The sequence below is a fragment of the Colius striatus genome, chromosome 7 (assembly GCF_028858725.1).
Source record: "Colius striatus isolate bColStr4 chromosome 7, bColStr4.1.hap1, whole genome shotgun sequence".
NCBI classification, from domain to species: Eukaryota; Metazoa; Chordata; class Aves; order Coliiformes; family Coliidae; genus Colius; species Colius striatus.
Genome location: NC_084765.1, coordinates 41,199,133 through 41,214,536, shown reverse-complemented (window position 1 = coordinate 41,214,536; position 15,404 = coordinate 41,199,133). Strand labels below are relative to the sequence as shown.

General features: G+C 45.4%; 1 protein-coding gene across 2 annotated transcripts in view; it reads right to left on the bottom strand.

The window, feature by feature from the left end:
* Positions 1-8,015: 8,015 nt before the first annotated feature.
* UACA (uveal autoantigen with coiled-coil domains and ankyrin repeats) overlaps positions 8,016-15,404 on the bottom strand; it is a 30,218-nt gene continuing 22,829 nt past the window's right edge. Inside the window, exons 15-19 of one of the 2 annotated variants that reach the window (XM_061999914.1) lie at positions 14,560-14,612; positions 10,497-13,187; positions 9,570-9,722; positions 8,945-9,010; positions 8,016-8,174 (exon numbers count right to left, since the gene is read on the bottom strand). In XM_061999914.1, the coding sequence (XP_061855898.1) occupies positions 8,103-8,174; positions 8,945-9,010; positions 9,570-9,722; positions 10,497-13,187; positions 14,560-14,612 (3,035 nt within the window). In that variant the 3' untranslated portion in view covers positions 8,016-8,102. The remainder of the gene's footprint in view (positions 8,175-8,944; positions 9,011-9,569; positions 9,723-10,496; positions 13,188-14,559; positions 14,613-15,404) is intronic. The other variant, XM_061999916.1, reaches the window with a different exon arrangement.

Sequence of the window (15,404 nt, the reverse complement as noted above, 5' to 3'; positions counted from 1 at the left end):
TTTACTTCAAAATGTGTCCCTGGATTCCCCATCAATTGCATTTGAGATATTGCAAAGGTGACCTGGGAAGTGTTTAAATCACACGCTCTACCAGATGCCACAAAGCATCAGCCAGCCAGAGCTGTGTGTGGATCAGGGGCATGGGGGCTGCACCCGTGTAGTGAGGGGGTTAAATAAGCTCACTTCAGCCTTCCAAGGTCACATCTCTGGCAAGGACAGCAGTGGATGCCTGCAGACAGCCTTGACTGGGGGGAGATTCAGAAGAAGCATCTATACAGTGGAACAAGACAGACATGTGCAATCTCAAGCAGGTGATCTGCTGAAGGACCAGTAACTTCTAAGCTCTGCCATCACCCTTCCTTTATCCCCAAAGTTCACAGCTCTAATACAAGCAGATGGAATATTCTCCTAACATTTGCAATTAATACTCCCCTGAAGTTCTCCCATGCACTGTCACATGTGTCCTCCCCCTTACCCTTCAGCCTGATACATCCTTTGGATAGGGGCTTGTGAGCAGCACAGAGCCCTCCCTGGCAGGGAGCATCTCCTCTGTCCCATGGAACAGAGCACTCTCCCCTGTCACTGACAGAATCATGGAACTGCAGAACCGTTTAGGTTGGGAAAGACCTTTCAGACAGAATCCAACCATTCCCCCCAGCACTGCCACAGCTACCACTAACACACAGCCCTTAGCCACAGTTGCACAGCTTTGGAATCCCTCCAGGGCTGGGGACTCCACCACAGCCCTGAGCAGCCAGGGACAGGGCTTGATAACCCTAATGGGGAAGAAATTGTTCCTAGCACAGGTCTCAAAGCAGCCCTTTCTCAAGATAGCAAGTTTTGGTCAGCCACAGCTGAAAAAGTCTTTTCCCAACAGCATCTCCCACAGCAAAATCAAAAGCTCAGATGCTAAGAAATAAGAAGGTGAAAGCTCTTTTGATGTGCTGTGCAGAGAAAAAGCACTCCCAGCCTCCAAGAGCCTTCTGAAGCTTCAGTCACCCTGGGAAGGGCCAGCAGTGCCAGGACCCTGCTGCCAGCTCCTGCAGCCACCCTGCTCCTGCCTCTCACAGGCAGCAAGTGTTCATCCTTTCTGTTGAAGGATTTGCCCCAGCTGAGTGCAAAGTATTCCTCTTTCCTCAAGGACTCCCTTGGAGGGGTGAGGAAGTGTCTGCCCTTCCCATCAGTAGCCCCCTGTTTGTGGGTAACACAGGGCAGCAACTGGGGAGGAGCCCTCTCCTGTGCACAGGGGCCTGTGCTCTTTGTGCTCTCATTTGGAAGAGAGGAGAAAATAGCACATGATCAACAGGATCCTTCAAAGCTGCCCAAATTAATGTACCTGTGGAGGGTGAGGGAAGTACCTGCATCTGAAACCCTGGGAGAACCCTGCTACCCTTTCTTCAGAGGCTGCTCTCCCTCCACCCTAACCTCCTGCAAGTTATTGCTTTTACCAGACAACTCCCTCTTATCACAGCATGTCACTAGCTAAATGCCCCCTGCTTTTCTTTACCTTTTAGCAGCAGTAGGATGCGAGAGACTTGACAGCCTGAGGCTGGGAGGAGGCTGCTGGAACACTGTAACTCTGCCTCAGACATCTCAAGCAAAAAATATGCATGAGCACAGAGGTCTCATGTTTTCTGAGTGCATCACACCCACTCCTTGTATGTGTGGAAGATATCAACACAGCACCTCCAGAAAAACCTCCAACAGCTTGAGAGTGTCAGACTGAAGAGCTGAGATGAGTACACACAGTTGTCAAATTCCCATGAATCAGAGTGAGACACAACTCTGTTGAGCTCCAGATCAGAGGAAGCTGCCAACAGTCCAGTACTCCTAGAAGGAGACAAAGTCATCTCCTTGAAGACAATATCAGTATCACCTTTTGAAGGCCCCATTGCAGAGGATGCTAGAATTCCTACCTCCTGTAAAACCTGCACTCAACAGGTCTCACATCTATTACCTACACTTTCACCTTGCACTTCTGCAGCCAAATACCTCCCCTGGCACTCCCCTGCTGAAGCTGCAAGCCTCCTGTCCATGCAGCAGCAGACTACTGTTGTTCTAGACACCAGCTGCTGTAGGGACATCCAAGATGTGAAAGCAGCTCCCTCTTTGTCCCTCTGCTTTCCCCCTGCTCTACTTCAAACTGTAATGTGCACACACCCTGCTGCCAGAGGCACTGCAGACATGGGGCAGCTCATGCCCTGCAGAAGGGCTGCTGTTGAACAGGGGAGCACTGAGCCTCATCACCATCAAGAACACATCTCCAGGTAATGAAGCTTGCCAGCTTTGTGCCCCAACCAAGCACACAGCATGATGCAGACTGATTGCTCTGTGGCTGTTTTCAACGTGCCACACTAGCATTACAGAGTACTCATGCATGTATCGTTTCAGCATCTTCCTCTGAGCAGCAGCAGATGGGATCTGGAGTAATTTTCACTTCAGATCTGAAATGCACAAGGCAAAAGCACGTGGACTTCCCTGTCACACTGAAGGAAATGGAAGACTCCACGACTTCCACACGTGTTACCAGGTAAAACAGCTGAGAGCTGCCATGTTTTCCCAGCTTTACCACACTAGTAGCAACGTTGCATTGTCTCCCTAGACAAGCCAAGCACGTCCTGCTCCAAGAGATGCAGGCTGCCAGCTTCCTCAATACAGTTGGACAGGTCACTTCATCCCTCCTAATCCAATCACTAGCAACAGAAGTCAGCGTCTTCACAGGTTCATCTCAGCTGTGACTGCACAAAAGCAGTCAGAGCAGGAAAAGCCCTTTGCTTTTGCATTCATTCTTGAGCTAAAGTTCAAGCTTTTCAGAGAGGGATGTGACTCACAAGAGCCAACTCACAGCCAGCTCTCTCCTTGCTGTAGCTTTCACGCCAAGAGGACAATGTTCTCTCTGATTTTAGGCCATGCACTGGTAGCTTTAATATCATACCTCAGCACTCACTCTGCCATTGCCAGCCCATTCCTGGAACAGCTCACCAGCTGGAACATATTCCAGTTTCATAATTTCAACTCACTCCCATAAATACTTAATGGGTGTTTCTCAACTTGTTTCATTTAAAAACCTGTCCATTACTCTTGCTTGCAGCAAGGGCTCCTTTTAAGTCCTTTGTCTCCTCTACACACAAAATAACCTCCCCAGGGCTCTGGCTCTTTCCCTGAAGCCATTTTCCCCATTCTGGCAGGGTTTTTGTTCTGGGATCCCACAACTGACACTCCCTCTACCCCCCAGGTTTCTGTTCTTACTTTTTTTCCCCCCAGTGAATTCTCATTGACAAAAAGATCATCAACTTTGCCTCTCCCAAAAACTCCTGCCCTGCTTTCTGAGGAACCTGTAAGCTGGGACACATCTGCACTGTGACACCAGCACCCTTGTTCAGAGCCACAATGTTTACAGACAACTCTAAGCCAAAGGCACAAATGTTTCCAGCCATCAAGCCCCAGAACTGCCTGAAGACAGTGTCACTCATCCAAATCTGTCCTGACCAGGTCACGCTGCAACTTCATCTCTATTCATCACTTGTAAAGTTGTCCAAATCTTACAAGACCTGAACTGCTGCAAGCTGTGTGACATGACAACCAGAAATGCTTTTGCACCCAAAACAATCCTTAGACTACACCTGACCCTCAGGTTCTGAGGAACCCTTAGGAAGATCCCAATTTCCCTTAAAACCACCCCATTAGCTTATAAAACCCCACCCTGCTGCCCCGCTCAGAACGCTTCGAGCCTTCCCCGCTGCACTCTAAGAGCACGGTAAGCAAAAAGCCCAACACTTCATGAAGTGTAAAGCTAATTATTATGACACAAAACTAGCTGTTCACAAAGTGGAAACGCCTCCCATTTGCATGTCCTGTTTTGCTTTAAGATGTGTTGTTCCTTTCCCATCAGCTGGCACACGCTGCAAATGCAAAAGTGAACGCTCCTCACAGCGCTGGCCAAGGAAAAGCTTCAGGATTTAATGGCCCTTCAATGCTCAACATCTTTTTCACTTAATGTAAAACCCATCTGATCTAATAGCTGTGACTGAATCACATGTATGTTTTCTCTATTAGGAGTTAATTTTCTGAGTTGGCAGAGCAATACAAGCATTAGATGAGAAAAGCAGTAATCTCTATGAACTTTCTTCAGGGGGATTTCCAAGTCATCTGCTCAAAACAAAAAGGAAGTCACATCTCCACTTCAAAAAGTGCTATTGCATAATAGGAGCATTGTGCCAGCAATCAGTTATCAGCTGTATTCCCTTTTTCAGCTAGGAAGGGGATACCTCATGCTTGATTATACCAAACACACACCGTGATGGGAGGCGCAGCAATGGACACACACGGGCCAGAGCTCACCTTCAGCAAGGTGAAGGCCAAATGAACCACACCAAAAAACCCTCTAACTTTTACACCTGCCAAATGACTTGTTCATTTGAGCCTGGAGGCACAGCATTTAAACATTCCACACCTATTAAAACTGAGGCCATCAAGCTTACCTGCCTGCACGCTGGGATTTTATAGTATCACCTACACCAAGGTGACAAAAAGTCTGAGCCAGCATGTGCTACATGAATATTGAATTACAGCCTTCCCAAGGAAATTCAGAGGTAGTTTCTCATCTCTGTGGCAATTCCTTACCTTGTATTTATCTTCCAAGTGGGAGCACCTGAAAGGCCAGGCAGGCCCTTCTTCCCAAGTACAGCCCCGCTGCTCGGAGCAGTGTCATGCAAAGGGCAGCCAAAACTCCCCAAGCACCCTCTGCCACCAAGCTGGCAGCAGCCCTGTGGCACAGCTCCTCCAAAAGGAAGCCAATTCCTGGTGTGCAACTGAAAGGCTACTGCAGAAGATGTGCAGCTGGGCTCGGTGGGTTTCTCTCCCTGTCCCACTCACCCCCTGGCAACAAACAGCAACTTCTCAACTAAATGTTCTCCTTTTTAGCACCACATGAGCAGCAGACACAGAGGAGCACTAAGGAACCCCAACACACCCACACAACTTCCCAACACCAGCTACCAATTCACACTTCACAGAAAAATGGCAACTTTGTCTTGTTTTTAAGGGATTAATTCTGTCCTGCAATGGACAAAGCCAGGAACCCTATGGTGACACTGGGCTGGAGCTGCAAAAGTGATCTTGGAGTCATTTAACACAAGGAGAAACCTCAGCTGTATGCCACTTCATTCAGCTGCTGGAATGGTAATCACAACAATAGAGTCTCAATACAAGAAGAACTTAGAAGTGCATTTCCAGGTATGTCTGGTATGGGCCAAGGAGTGGGATAACAGTATTTTCAAAGGTCAGGTCACCTTTGAAGATGTTTCAGGCTGGTGTTTAAGATTTATGTTTATCTCCCCCCACCACCTTAAAACAAGGATGGTAAAAGCAAAACACAGCAGCAGAAAGAGATTACTTTTATCCACAAAAACTAAGAAGGCATGTAAATGCAACTGAAAAAAGCTTTTAAATCATTAACTTCACTCTGAAGGTAAAAACCCCATGGCTGGAGATAAAAATATCCACATAATACACCTGAGAATATATAAAGCTATCAGAGAGTCAGCAGCAGAAAAAGCACTTGACAAAACCCTGTAGGGTAGCTGACTCAGTAAAGCTGACAGAACACATCTACCAGCACAGGAAAGGTTTAGACACATCAAATCTTGGAGCAGTTCTATCCAAATACCAGTTCTTCAGAAGAAACCCCACCTCAAATGGATATATGTGTCTACATATATACTTACCTTTTTATTTCCAAGGTCAAATTAGAGATGCACAAGAGCCATGGAGAGAGCTCCTGCTTACAGACTCAGAACACAAGCCAGTCCCTCAGACACCTTGCTCCAGTCACTGTTTAAATGCAGCAGAGTTTCAGCTGTGCTGTTGCTACCTTAACAGCTGAACCTTATTCCCTCTCATGTCCCACTGCCTGGGTGAGATCATCCAAATAACCAAACACTACATTGAAACTAAAGGTGAAGTTCCAGAGCCCTTCACCTGTGAGTCACCCAAATGAATGGCCTTTGGTAGTGCCAAGAAACGATGCTGCAAAGCCTGCTTGGCATGAAATACGTGGTGTGTAAGCTGTGAAGTGAATGTGGAGGTAAAACTTCACTGGCTCACCTCTAAACCTAGTGCCTGACATCCCTGCTCCGTGGGGATGGGCTTAGGGCCAAGTTACTCTGAAGAACTGGCAGAAGCTTTGAGTCTCCATCAATGTCACCAACATTTTACCAGCCATAAACTCTGGAAACAAGATAGAAAAACCCAGCTGACATCTCAAACCCAAATGTGGTGCCTGGTATTGGAGAGTGTGTTCAATACCCTCCACTAGCCAGACTATTCTGACAAACCATTTTCTTTCCTGTTTACAGAACTGACCATTACAATAACAAACCAAGAAACCATTTTATTGATAGTGTAAGATGGGAGAAATGTAGAAAAACCATCCACAGAAATCCCTCAGGAAGGAAACATACAATATCAAATATGCCAGAGTTAGTAGCATCAAAACAAATTCTCTAAGAGTTTCAAGTAATGCAAATCAGAAAAGAATTTGGCTAAAAAGTAACATGTATACTGAGATGTTTGCTGTAATAGCCCTCTAAGAAATCAAAGGAAAGCAGCAGCAGATCTGCTCAACTACAGACACACATCCAGTCAATATATTAAGTGTATCTCTATAATAAAAACTGCCCTGCACATTCATCACTAGGTCTGCATCCTCCTCTATGTGGCAGCTGTCTGTTCGATTCTACAACAGGCCTGCCCAAAAAGGGACAAAAAAGGGAAATAAACATAATGCTAAAGAAGCAAAGAGCCCTGAGCCTGAGAGAAACACAGGGCAGACATCCCTGCACTCTGGCTGAAGTCTGTAGCCTTCAGGAACACAGGGAAGGAAGTTTGTCTTTTCTGCATCAGGATGCCAGATCCCTGCTTGCAAGTTACAAGCAAATGCTTCCAACCAACTAAAACTGAAGTTAACACAGCTTCTGATAGCACTGACACCGTTTGCTCTGGGAAAACAGCCACGGACTTTATCGGGCTCATTTTTCAATGACTCCCTTTGAAAAGCCTCAAATTTCAGGCCTCCTTTCATAAAACTTACTTAGGGGAGTATCATCCTTCAGTTAAAAGTGAAGGCCTGTCTTGTTTAACAGGCAGACTCCAAGCAAATAAAAACTCTCCTTTCATTAATCCTTACTATTTGCATCTTCCCCCATAAATAAGATTATAGTACATCATTTACAGCTGAGGGGAAAAAAACCCACCTTAAACTTCCATGAGACAGTGTTTGAAAATCCAATACCTGATTTATCTAGTGTGCAGCTTAATGAGCTGCTCAGTCTGTGCCCATATTAGGCCTAATGAAGAATGAAATTATACACAAGCAGGACTGTTGCATTTGGATTAAATATGTTGCTCTGCAAACCGTGACGCTGCAGTGCCACGACTCGAGCTCCCAGTAATCAAGATTACAAAGCATTCCTGAACAGCTCTTGGAGGAGAGGGAAGGGGAAGCAAAAAAACCCCCTTAGTGTTTGATGGAAAAATTGATTTAAGTCTTGCAAAAAGCTAAGGCACTACATCTGAAGATTGTATTTAAATAAAGTCTGTAACTTGGCCAGCCAAGTTATAACACATACCTACACACCCTTCAGCTAAGCACGTTGCAGTATGTCCTCATCAGCTTCTGGGACAAAATAGCCACTTTCTCTTAGTCATTAGAGGAGATACACAGCTACAGTACTTAGCCAAGCTCATTGGAACATCCTTTATGTTTAAGCATACCATGAGAGTTCAAGTTGTAGGGTAAACTGGAGTTTCTGGGTGGAGGCTTTGCTCTAGTGGTCAATCAGACATTCAGATGGTGTAACTGCTATGCCATCATTTTGACAGTCAGCTTGTGTAACCATTTGGAACCATCTGAAACTCAGTTGCCCTAATTTTCCTGTTTGACAAGAAGAAAATGCTTCAGCCTTGTAAGTTGTTTCGTATTTGGAGGTTCTGATTGCAGCCCTATCATGATGATGAGATAAACCTCAGGAAGGTTGGCACTACGGTCAGCACAGCACTCCTGCAAGATGCAGCAGCCTTCAAGAGCGATGGCACCGAGCACGTCAGCAAACAAGCCCCTGTCTCATTCGAATGATCTGTAGTAAAGCAGCTTGGACATCTTCATCCATGTGACCCTAGAGCAAGCAAACACTCAGTTAAAAGAAGAATGTATAACCCCAGGAAATGTCAACTGTCCATGGCCAGCATCAGGAGGCTGCTCAGGGTCCCTCCCGCAGCTCTTCGCTCACTGCTGTGTTTTTACCATTCTCAGAAGAACAAAACCTCTCTGATACAGCAGTTTCATCTAGGGAAATCTCATGTGGGAGAACATTCCTGTTCCCATCCCTTCCTGCTGCTGCAGTAATGGGCCTTTTGTATGCAGGGGGTTGTGGAGGCTCCTTCTCTGGAGCTCTTCAAAACCCACCTGGACACGTTCCTGCATGACCTGATCTAGGGGAAGCTGCTTTGGCAGGGATGTGGACTAGATTATCTCTAAAGGTCCCTTCCAACCCCCACCATGCTGTTATTCCATGCTCTAGTATCCAAAGCCACAAGACTGTGAGGGTCACAGGGTAAAGTCTGCATTAACTGTCCAACTTCTGCTCCTCTCCAGCGTTGGCCTGGGATGATGCAACATTAACAACATGCTGGGATCAGCAGGCAGCATCACCCTTCAAAGCAGCTGCTTGTTACATAGAACAGACCAATGGTACTAAGCTGCCACTGCAGCTGGGGGTTAGGTTTGCTTCTTTTGTTGGATTGGTCCACTTTAACTTAAAACTCTGAACATGGACACAGGCACTTGATGCTGGTTTCAAGTTGATCAGTATGGCAGTTAGAAACTGGTCTCAATAATCTCTACATTGAGATGGAGTAAAGGAACCTCAACGTGGGACTCTCATACCTGCACAGCACTAAGCAGATGTGTCCGATAAACTGAGACCACCTCTTGATGCTGCCTTTTAGCATCCTGGAAAAAGGAAATGGGAAGAAGGAGAAGTTACCAAGCTCTTAACATCAACTCTTGCCCATTTCCAGGGGCCACAAACACATTGGTGCACAAAACCCACAGCACTTCCCACCAAGTGTTCCCTTTTACTCTCAGTACTTCATGATAAGCAATGCACTTCACAGAGCTTGCACACAAGGGAACACAGAGCCACATCCATTCGGAAGGGACCACCTCTCACTTGCTTTCAAAGTGAGCAAATACACAGCTGGTGCTTTCTGCAAGACATTACCACGGGATTTGTGTATTTTTGTCTTGGCATAAACTCTAGAGGCACATCTCAGCACAAACTCTGTCTAAATTGTGTCCTTTTTGTCTGGAAAAGTTCCCAAATGTTGCAGCTCTAACATGCAAAAGGAAACAGACACATTTCCAGAGCAGCAAGCAGGGAAAGGAAAATGATTCATGAATAGTCTCCTTTTAAAATCTAAGTCTCCAGTGAACCCCAGAGCTCGTACTTGTACAAGCAGCTGTGAGCAACGCCCCTGCACTTCAGAGGATGCTGGGCACGACTACTCACCGCTAGCTGCTGTTGCAGGGTTTTCACTTGGGTCTGGAGCATTTCAACCTGCTGGTTCTGCCTCTTGGAGGGAATGCCAGTGGTGTAGGTAAGCTGAGACAAGCCATTAAGAGCTTGTTTTAACCGCTCCACGTCGTTCAGTAGCTCTGTTATCTTTAACAAACACAACAAAACCCTCATTTAAGGATGTCTGTCTCTTAAAAAAAATCCTAATACACTTTAATATTCTTTAAAGACCAATCAAGCTCAGCAAGCAATGAAAGGCCTTTGTCCCAGCTTCCCATCACACTGGCCAAGAGACTTCAAAAGACAGAGGAGCTGATTTTCACGTCACTCTATCCCAGCTTCCTACCGTTGCAGTCTGTAAGGAATGGACTCTGGAGCCCTCTGTTCTAAAGACATTTTAATGCCTCAAAAGAGCAATGAACCATCAGTAGCCAAGTCTAATGGCCCAGGCTGCCCAGGGGGTTGTGGAGGCTCCCTCTCTGGAGTTTAACTCGCCTGGACACGTTCCTGTGTGACCTGATCTAGGTGGGACCTGCTTTGGCAGGGGGTTGGACAGGATGATCTTTAGAGGTCCCTTCTAACCCCCACCCTTTCTGTGATTCTGTGAAGCCAGAGATACACTAAGCACTTAGAGCTCCAATGAAAGAATGAGCTTATACTCCCAAAGTCTAAAACCCAGCTTGGAAGTTGTAACAGTTTGAATGCAACATATGATGCCTGAAACACGGAAGGAATTAGAAAAAGTCTGTCCAGACCTTCATCTTGGCAGATTTGGGCCAGTCCTGGGTATGTAATTCTCAGTACATAAAGTCATGCTTGAACACTGAAGTAGACATTAAATATACATAACTAGACTTCAAAAGCCTCGTTGACACTCCAGACACTTTCAGTTTAGCAGTAAGGAACTCTCTGATATCCCACCTTGTTATCCTTGGCTTCCACCTGCTTTGCAGATTCCTGTATTCTCTTCTGCAAGTCAATAATTGTTGTCAGGGATTTGTCACACCTTTCTTTCTGGTCTTTAATTTCTTGCTCAATGCTGCAGCTCCGTAACTGCAGCAACTCCTTCTCATCCTTTAAGGAGAGCTCACTCTTTTTAGCTTGCAAGGCTTCCTCACGAGCTTCCTCGTACTTCTTACTCATACTGGACAAGTTTTCAGCTGTGTTGTGAAGCTGGGCCTCCAGAGTGCTTTTCATGGAGTTGTATTCTGATAAATCAACCACTTCTTTGCTCTGCAGGTCTGTTAAAGCTTGGTGAGTAAGCTGAACCTCAGCCTGCAGCTTCAAGATTTCCTCACGTTTAGCTTGGTTTTCTTCTTCCTTTTCTTTCAAGCTGCTCTTGGTTGCTGTAATTTCTTGTTCCAGCATCTCCTTCATTTGTGTATATTCCACCAGAGGTACTGAAGTCTTCTTTAGATCTGACAATTCCTGCTGGAGTTCTCCTACCTTTAGTGTTTCTTTGTCATAACATTCCTTCCTACTTCTGAGGGCCTCCTTGAGATCCCCTATAGTGTGACCAAGAGCCTTCTTCAAGCCTTCCATTTGTTCCACAGGGAGATGCTGAGCCTGCACAGTTCTGGGCTGCTCAGCACTCTCTTGCAGGTCACCTTTCTCTTCATCCTTGCCTGTGTATTTCCACAGCAGCTCTCTCAACTGCTTATTCAGCTCTTCCATTTTGCCCACAAACATGTGCTCCATCTCCTGGGATTTTTCAGCGAGGACATAGTTCTGCTGCAGGTCATTCTGGATGGACAAAATGCCACTTTTGAGCTTTTCATTCTCTTGTTTGCACTTCTTGTTCTCCTCCTCACAATCTCTGCACTTCTGCCCCTGTTCCTGCAACTGTGCTTTTAACTCTTTCACCGTGGCCTCAAAGCTTTGTTCTCTGTCTTCAAAGGAGGCAACTGGGGCATATTTGGACTTGATGCATTCTTGAATGGTGTCGAGCTCCTTCTTTTGGGCTTCAATCTCTGCGTGCAACTGTGAAATCTCTTCTTGACCCCTCTTGTACTCAGCCATAATCACAACATTGTTCTCCTGGAGCTCTTGCATGCTTTTATTTAAAGCAGCCACTGCGGTTTCGTGATCCTTTAAACTTATACACTCCCTTTGTAACTGACCCTGTAAGAGTTTCACCTCATTTTTCAGAGCTCCATTTTCTTCATTTACCCTCACAACTTCTTGCTTTCTCTCTTCAGCTTCTTCCTTCAGACCTGACAGCTCCCTATTGGCCTTTTCTAGCGCGTCACTCAAGCCTGTTTTCATCTCTTCATGTGTCACAGCCAACACATACTGATCCCTGAGAGTCTCTCTCACGACTGTGTTCTCAGACACTAGTTTGCACACTTTAGCTTGCTCATCATCATATTTTTTCTGAAGCTCAGCAAGCTGCTTTTCAAGTTCAATACCACTAGATTTTAAAGCTTCCACTTCTTTTTTGTGCTGCTCTGGAGACAGGTACACAGCTTGGAGGCGGCCGATCTTCTCACTTAAGCTGTTCTTCTCTGCCAGCAACTTCTCAGCTTCTGCTTTGCTTTCATTGTACTTCTTTGTTACCTCAAAAAGCTTTTTGGTCAGGTCCCCAACAGTCAGATCATTTGTTTTCTTCAATTCTTCGTGAATTTTTAAAGGCACATTCTGGCTTTTCATTTCGGTTCTCAGCACCTGGATTTGCTGCTTCAGCATCTTGTTGTCCACCTGCAATCTTTCAAGTTCCTTCTGGAGAGTCTGATTCTTCTCTGACAATTCAGAAATTGTCTTCCCAAGTTCCTCTTTTTTTTGTTCAAATCCACTCCTCATCTGCTCGTGCTCCTCTGCCTTCACATGCTGAGCCAGTTCAGCTTTCTGACTCTCGGATTCCCTCTTTAAAAGCACAATCTCTGCCTGTAGCTTTTCATGCTCTCCTTCCATCTCTGCTAGCTTCCTTGCTTTCTCATTCACTTCGTTTGATAACAAACTCTTCATGTTCTCAAATGTCTCTGAAGTTACAGAGTGGGCTAACTTTGCTGTTGTCTCTTTGAGCTGCCCTTCTAACTCCATGACATTTCTTCCCCTTTTATCTCGCTCCATCTCCAACTTAACAAGTTCCTTCTGCAACCTTTTCTTTTCCTCCACCAGCCTTCCTTCATCTCTCTTGAATTCTGCCACCAGCAATTCATTCTGCTTAATCTGGTTCCTTAGTTTTCCCACTTCAGCAGAGGCTCCTTCATACTTCACTTTCATTTCTTTCAACTGCTCCTTCAGCTCCTCTGTTAGCTTGCTGTTTCCCGAAGCAGCTTCATTAGTCAGGTGATCTTTCAGAGCAAGAAAGTGGGTTTGCATTTGCTTAACTTTGCCTTCAGAGTCAAACATTCTTTTCTGTACATCTTTTAAAGCATCTTCCAGTTGTTTTATCTGTCCATCAGATTCTGCCTTGGTTCTTTCACACTCTGATGCCAAAGCTTTACACTCAGATACCTTGTGAGACAGCTCTCTCTGCAGCTTGCTAATTTCTTCTTTGGCTGCACTGTAGCAGGTCCTCATGTTGTCAAGTTCTTTCTTTAAAGTTTCCTTCTCTGAACTGGATGACTGGTTTGGCAGGGAGAGCTCCAGGGGTCTCAGCATAGACCTAGACTGAAGATAAATTGGCACAAGAATGGGTACACGTTCACAAGGTTGACAAGTCACACACACACAACTTGTCATACACATAACTGGCTCAAACCTATGTTGATATAAGCATCACATTTGTCTCAGATCTTCCTTGGAAACACACTGTTCTTGCCCATTTTATAGAATGTGGCTATTTCAGCTTTTAACAGTAAAAATCTTGGAATAAAGCTCTATGTTACTCCTTCCCAGCCATCAGACCCGACAAGTGCAGCTATAGTATATTGATTCCATTTCCCTGGTTATTCCTATGTAATCACTCATCCACCAGAAGACATTTAATTTAGGAGATTTCCTCTGTCCCTCAAACATGTGAAAATCATTTTGAAATGACTCAGAACAGAGCAGGTCATGGTTAACAGAATCTCTCTTCAAAAAGACTGAGGAAAATGGTCATTTACTTTCCTGCTCAGTAAAGGACACGTAAAAACCCCCCAGTTTTGCCCAGCTGCAATGGGGTCTGCACTGCCAACCTTCACTTCACTGCCAGCCATGACTGCACATGCTGCCATCACAATGCCAGCCATGACATGGCACAGGCTTGCTCCACTGTTCTCACTCACATTCAAAGGATGAGAAAGCAACAGGCGGCTTCCAGACGTGACCAGCTTCAAGCCACTGAGTCCCTGCTGCAGGACACGTTGGAAGGGTTTGGGTTGTTGCCTTTGTGCCCATTCCCCCCAATCCCTTTTTACTTTTTAATTGCACATCAAGCCATTGTAAGCCTCAAGTAAGAATACAAAAAGTCTTAAGAAGATTGGGGTAAGCTTATGTAAAGCATGGCAGAAGAAGCAAACTGGGGTTTGCTGTGTCAGCAGCAGAACGTACAAAGCACATGTATCAGTGAAACCTGGCAAGAAAGACAAGATGGAGAGATGTATCTCTATTCACCAGTCACTTCTGGAAGCATTACAGCTGGAATACACCAATGCAAGAACAGTGTGTCAGTTAGGAGCAAAGATACACAACTCAGGGTGGATCTTGTTTCTAACTGGACGATCCCTTTAGAGGTAAGTAGGTACCAGCAGACAAAACTGGCAGGAGATTTTTGGAACAGCTGGAAGGAAAAGAAAGGTTTCTGAATTTGAAGTAGAAAAAAACCACATGGAGATGAAAAAACCAACTGCAGAGTGGCTGCTGAGCCAGCTCTGAGCGCTCCTTGCCATGGGCCCAGCACTTAGAGCTCTGTCCCAGCTGCAACTCTAGAGGGCACCAGCAGTTAAATATAAACACTGAAGCGAGTGGTACTGAAAATGTTCCATTCAGAAGCAATGCTTTATCGAGTCCATTTCTGAGCACATTCAGCTGAGTATAACTAGCTCAGAATATTTATTACCTGTGATTCCACAGCAAGCACCTGGCCTTGTTTAAGCAACACATCTTCTTTTCCTAAATACACAAAGCAAACAGCATTTAGTCTGTTTAAAACACAACACACAGTCACAACAACCAGGATTTCCCCTCCTGTTTCTGTTGTTTTCAGTGGGACTGCCCTAAGGCTGCAGGCTGGTGTTTCAACTCCACCTTAGCTTAGCCACACTGGAAGTCTGGACAAACATCTCCTGAGTAAAACATATCCCTACTATGACAGGCTGGAGAAGTTGTTCTGCAAAACAATCACGAAGGCCACCTTGATCTAGATGCATGTCTGCACATGAACACACCAGGGAAAAGCATTGCCTTGCTCTCAAAGGAAATGATTCCTCCTGACAGGCAGCCACACAGCTCTCACAACAGCTCATGACAGATATTTTAAGTTACACAAGTGCAAGACAGCCCTGTAAACAAATTAGATGCAAAAGACTTCAGTTTCTGGAGACAGAATCATTTCTAATACAAGTGTAAACTGAGGTCTCGTGCTTAAAGTTGCTTTCAAACCTGTGTACACTTAAGCCTTCATAATGACCATAGCTTTCCTGTCATGAGCTACACGAGTGTGGTTTAAGACACAAAGACAGGAATAGGGAAGACTCAGTTTGGAGAAGAGATCTTGCTCAGCTTGTTTTTCACGTTATTAGAAGAAATAGCAGAGTGCCAAGACACATTTCACAAAGCTGGTCACTTGTAAGCCAGACTGATCCACAGTGCCCCAGCACTCCCACACAAACACAACTGCTGCCATTCTGAGGTTTGAAGTGTGGACACACATCTTGTGCTTCACTACAGTTAAGAGTAACAGAA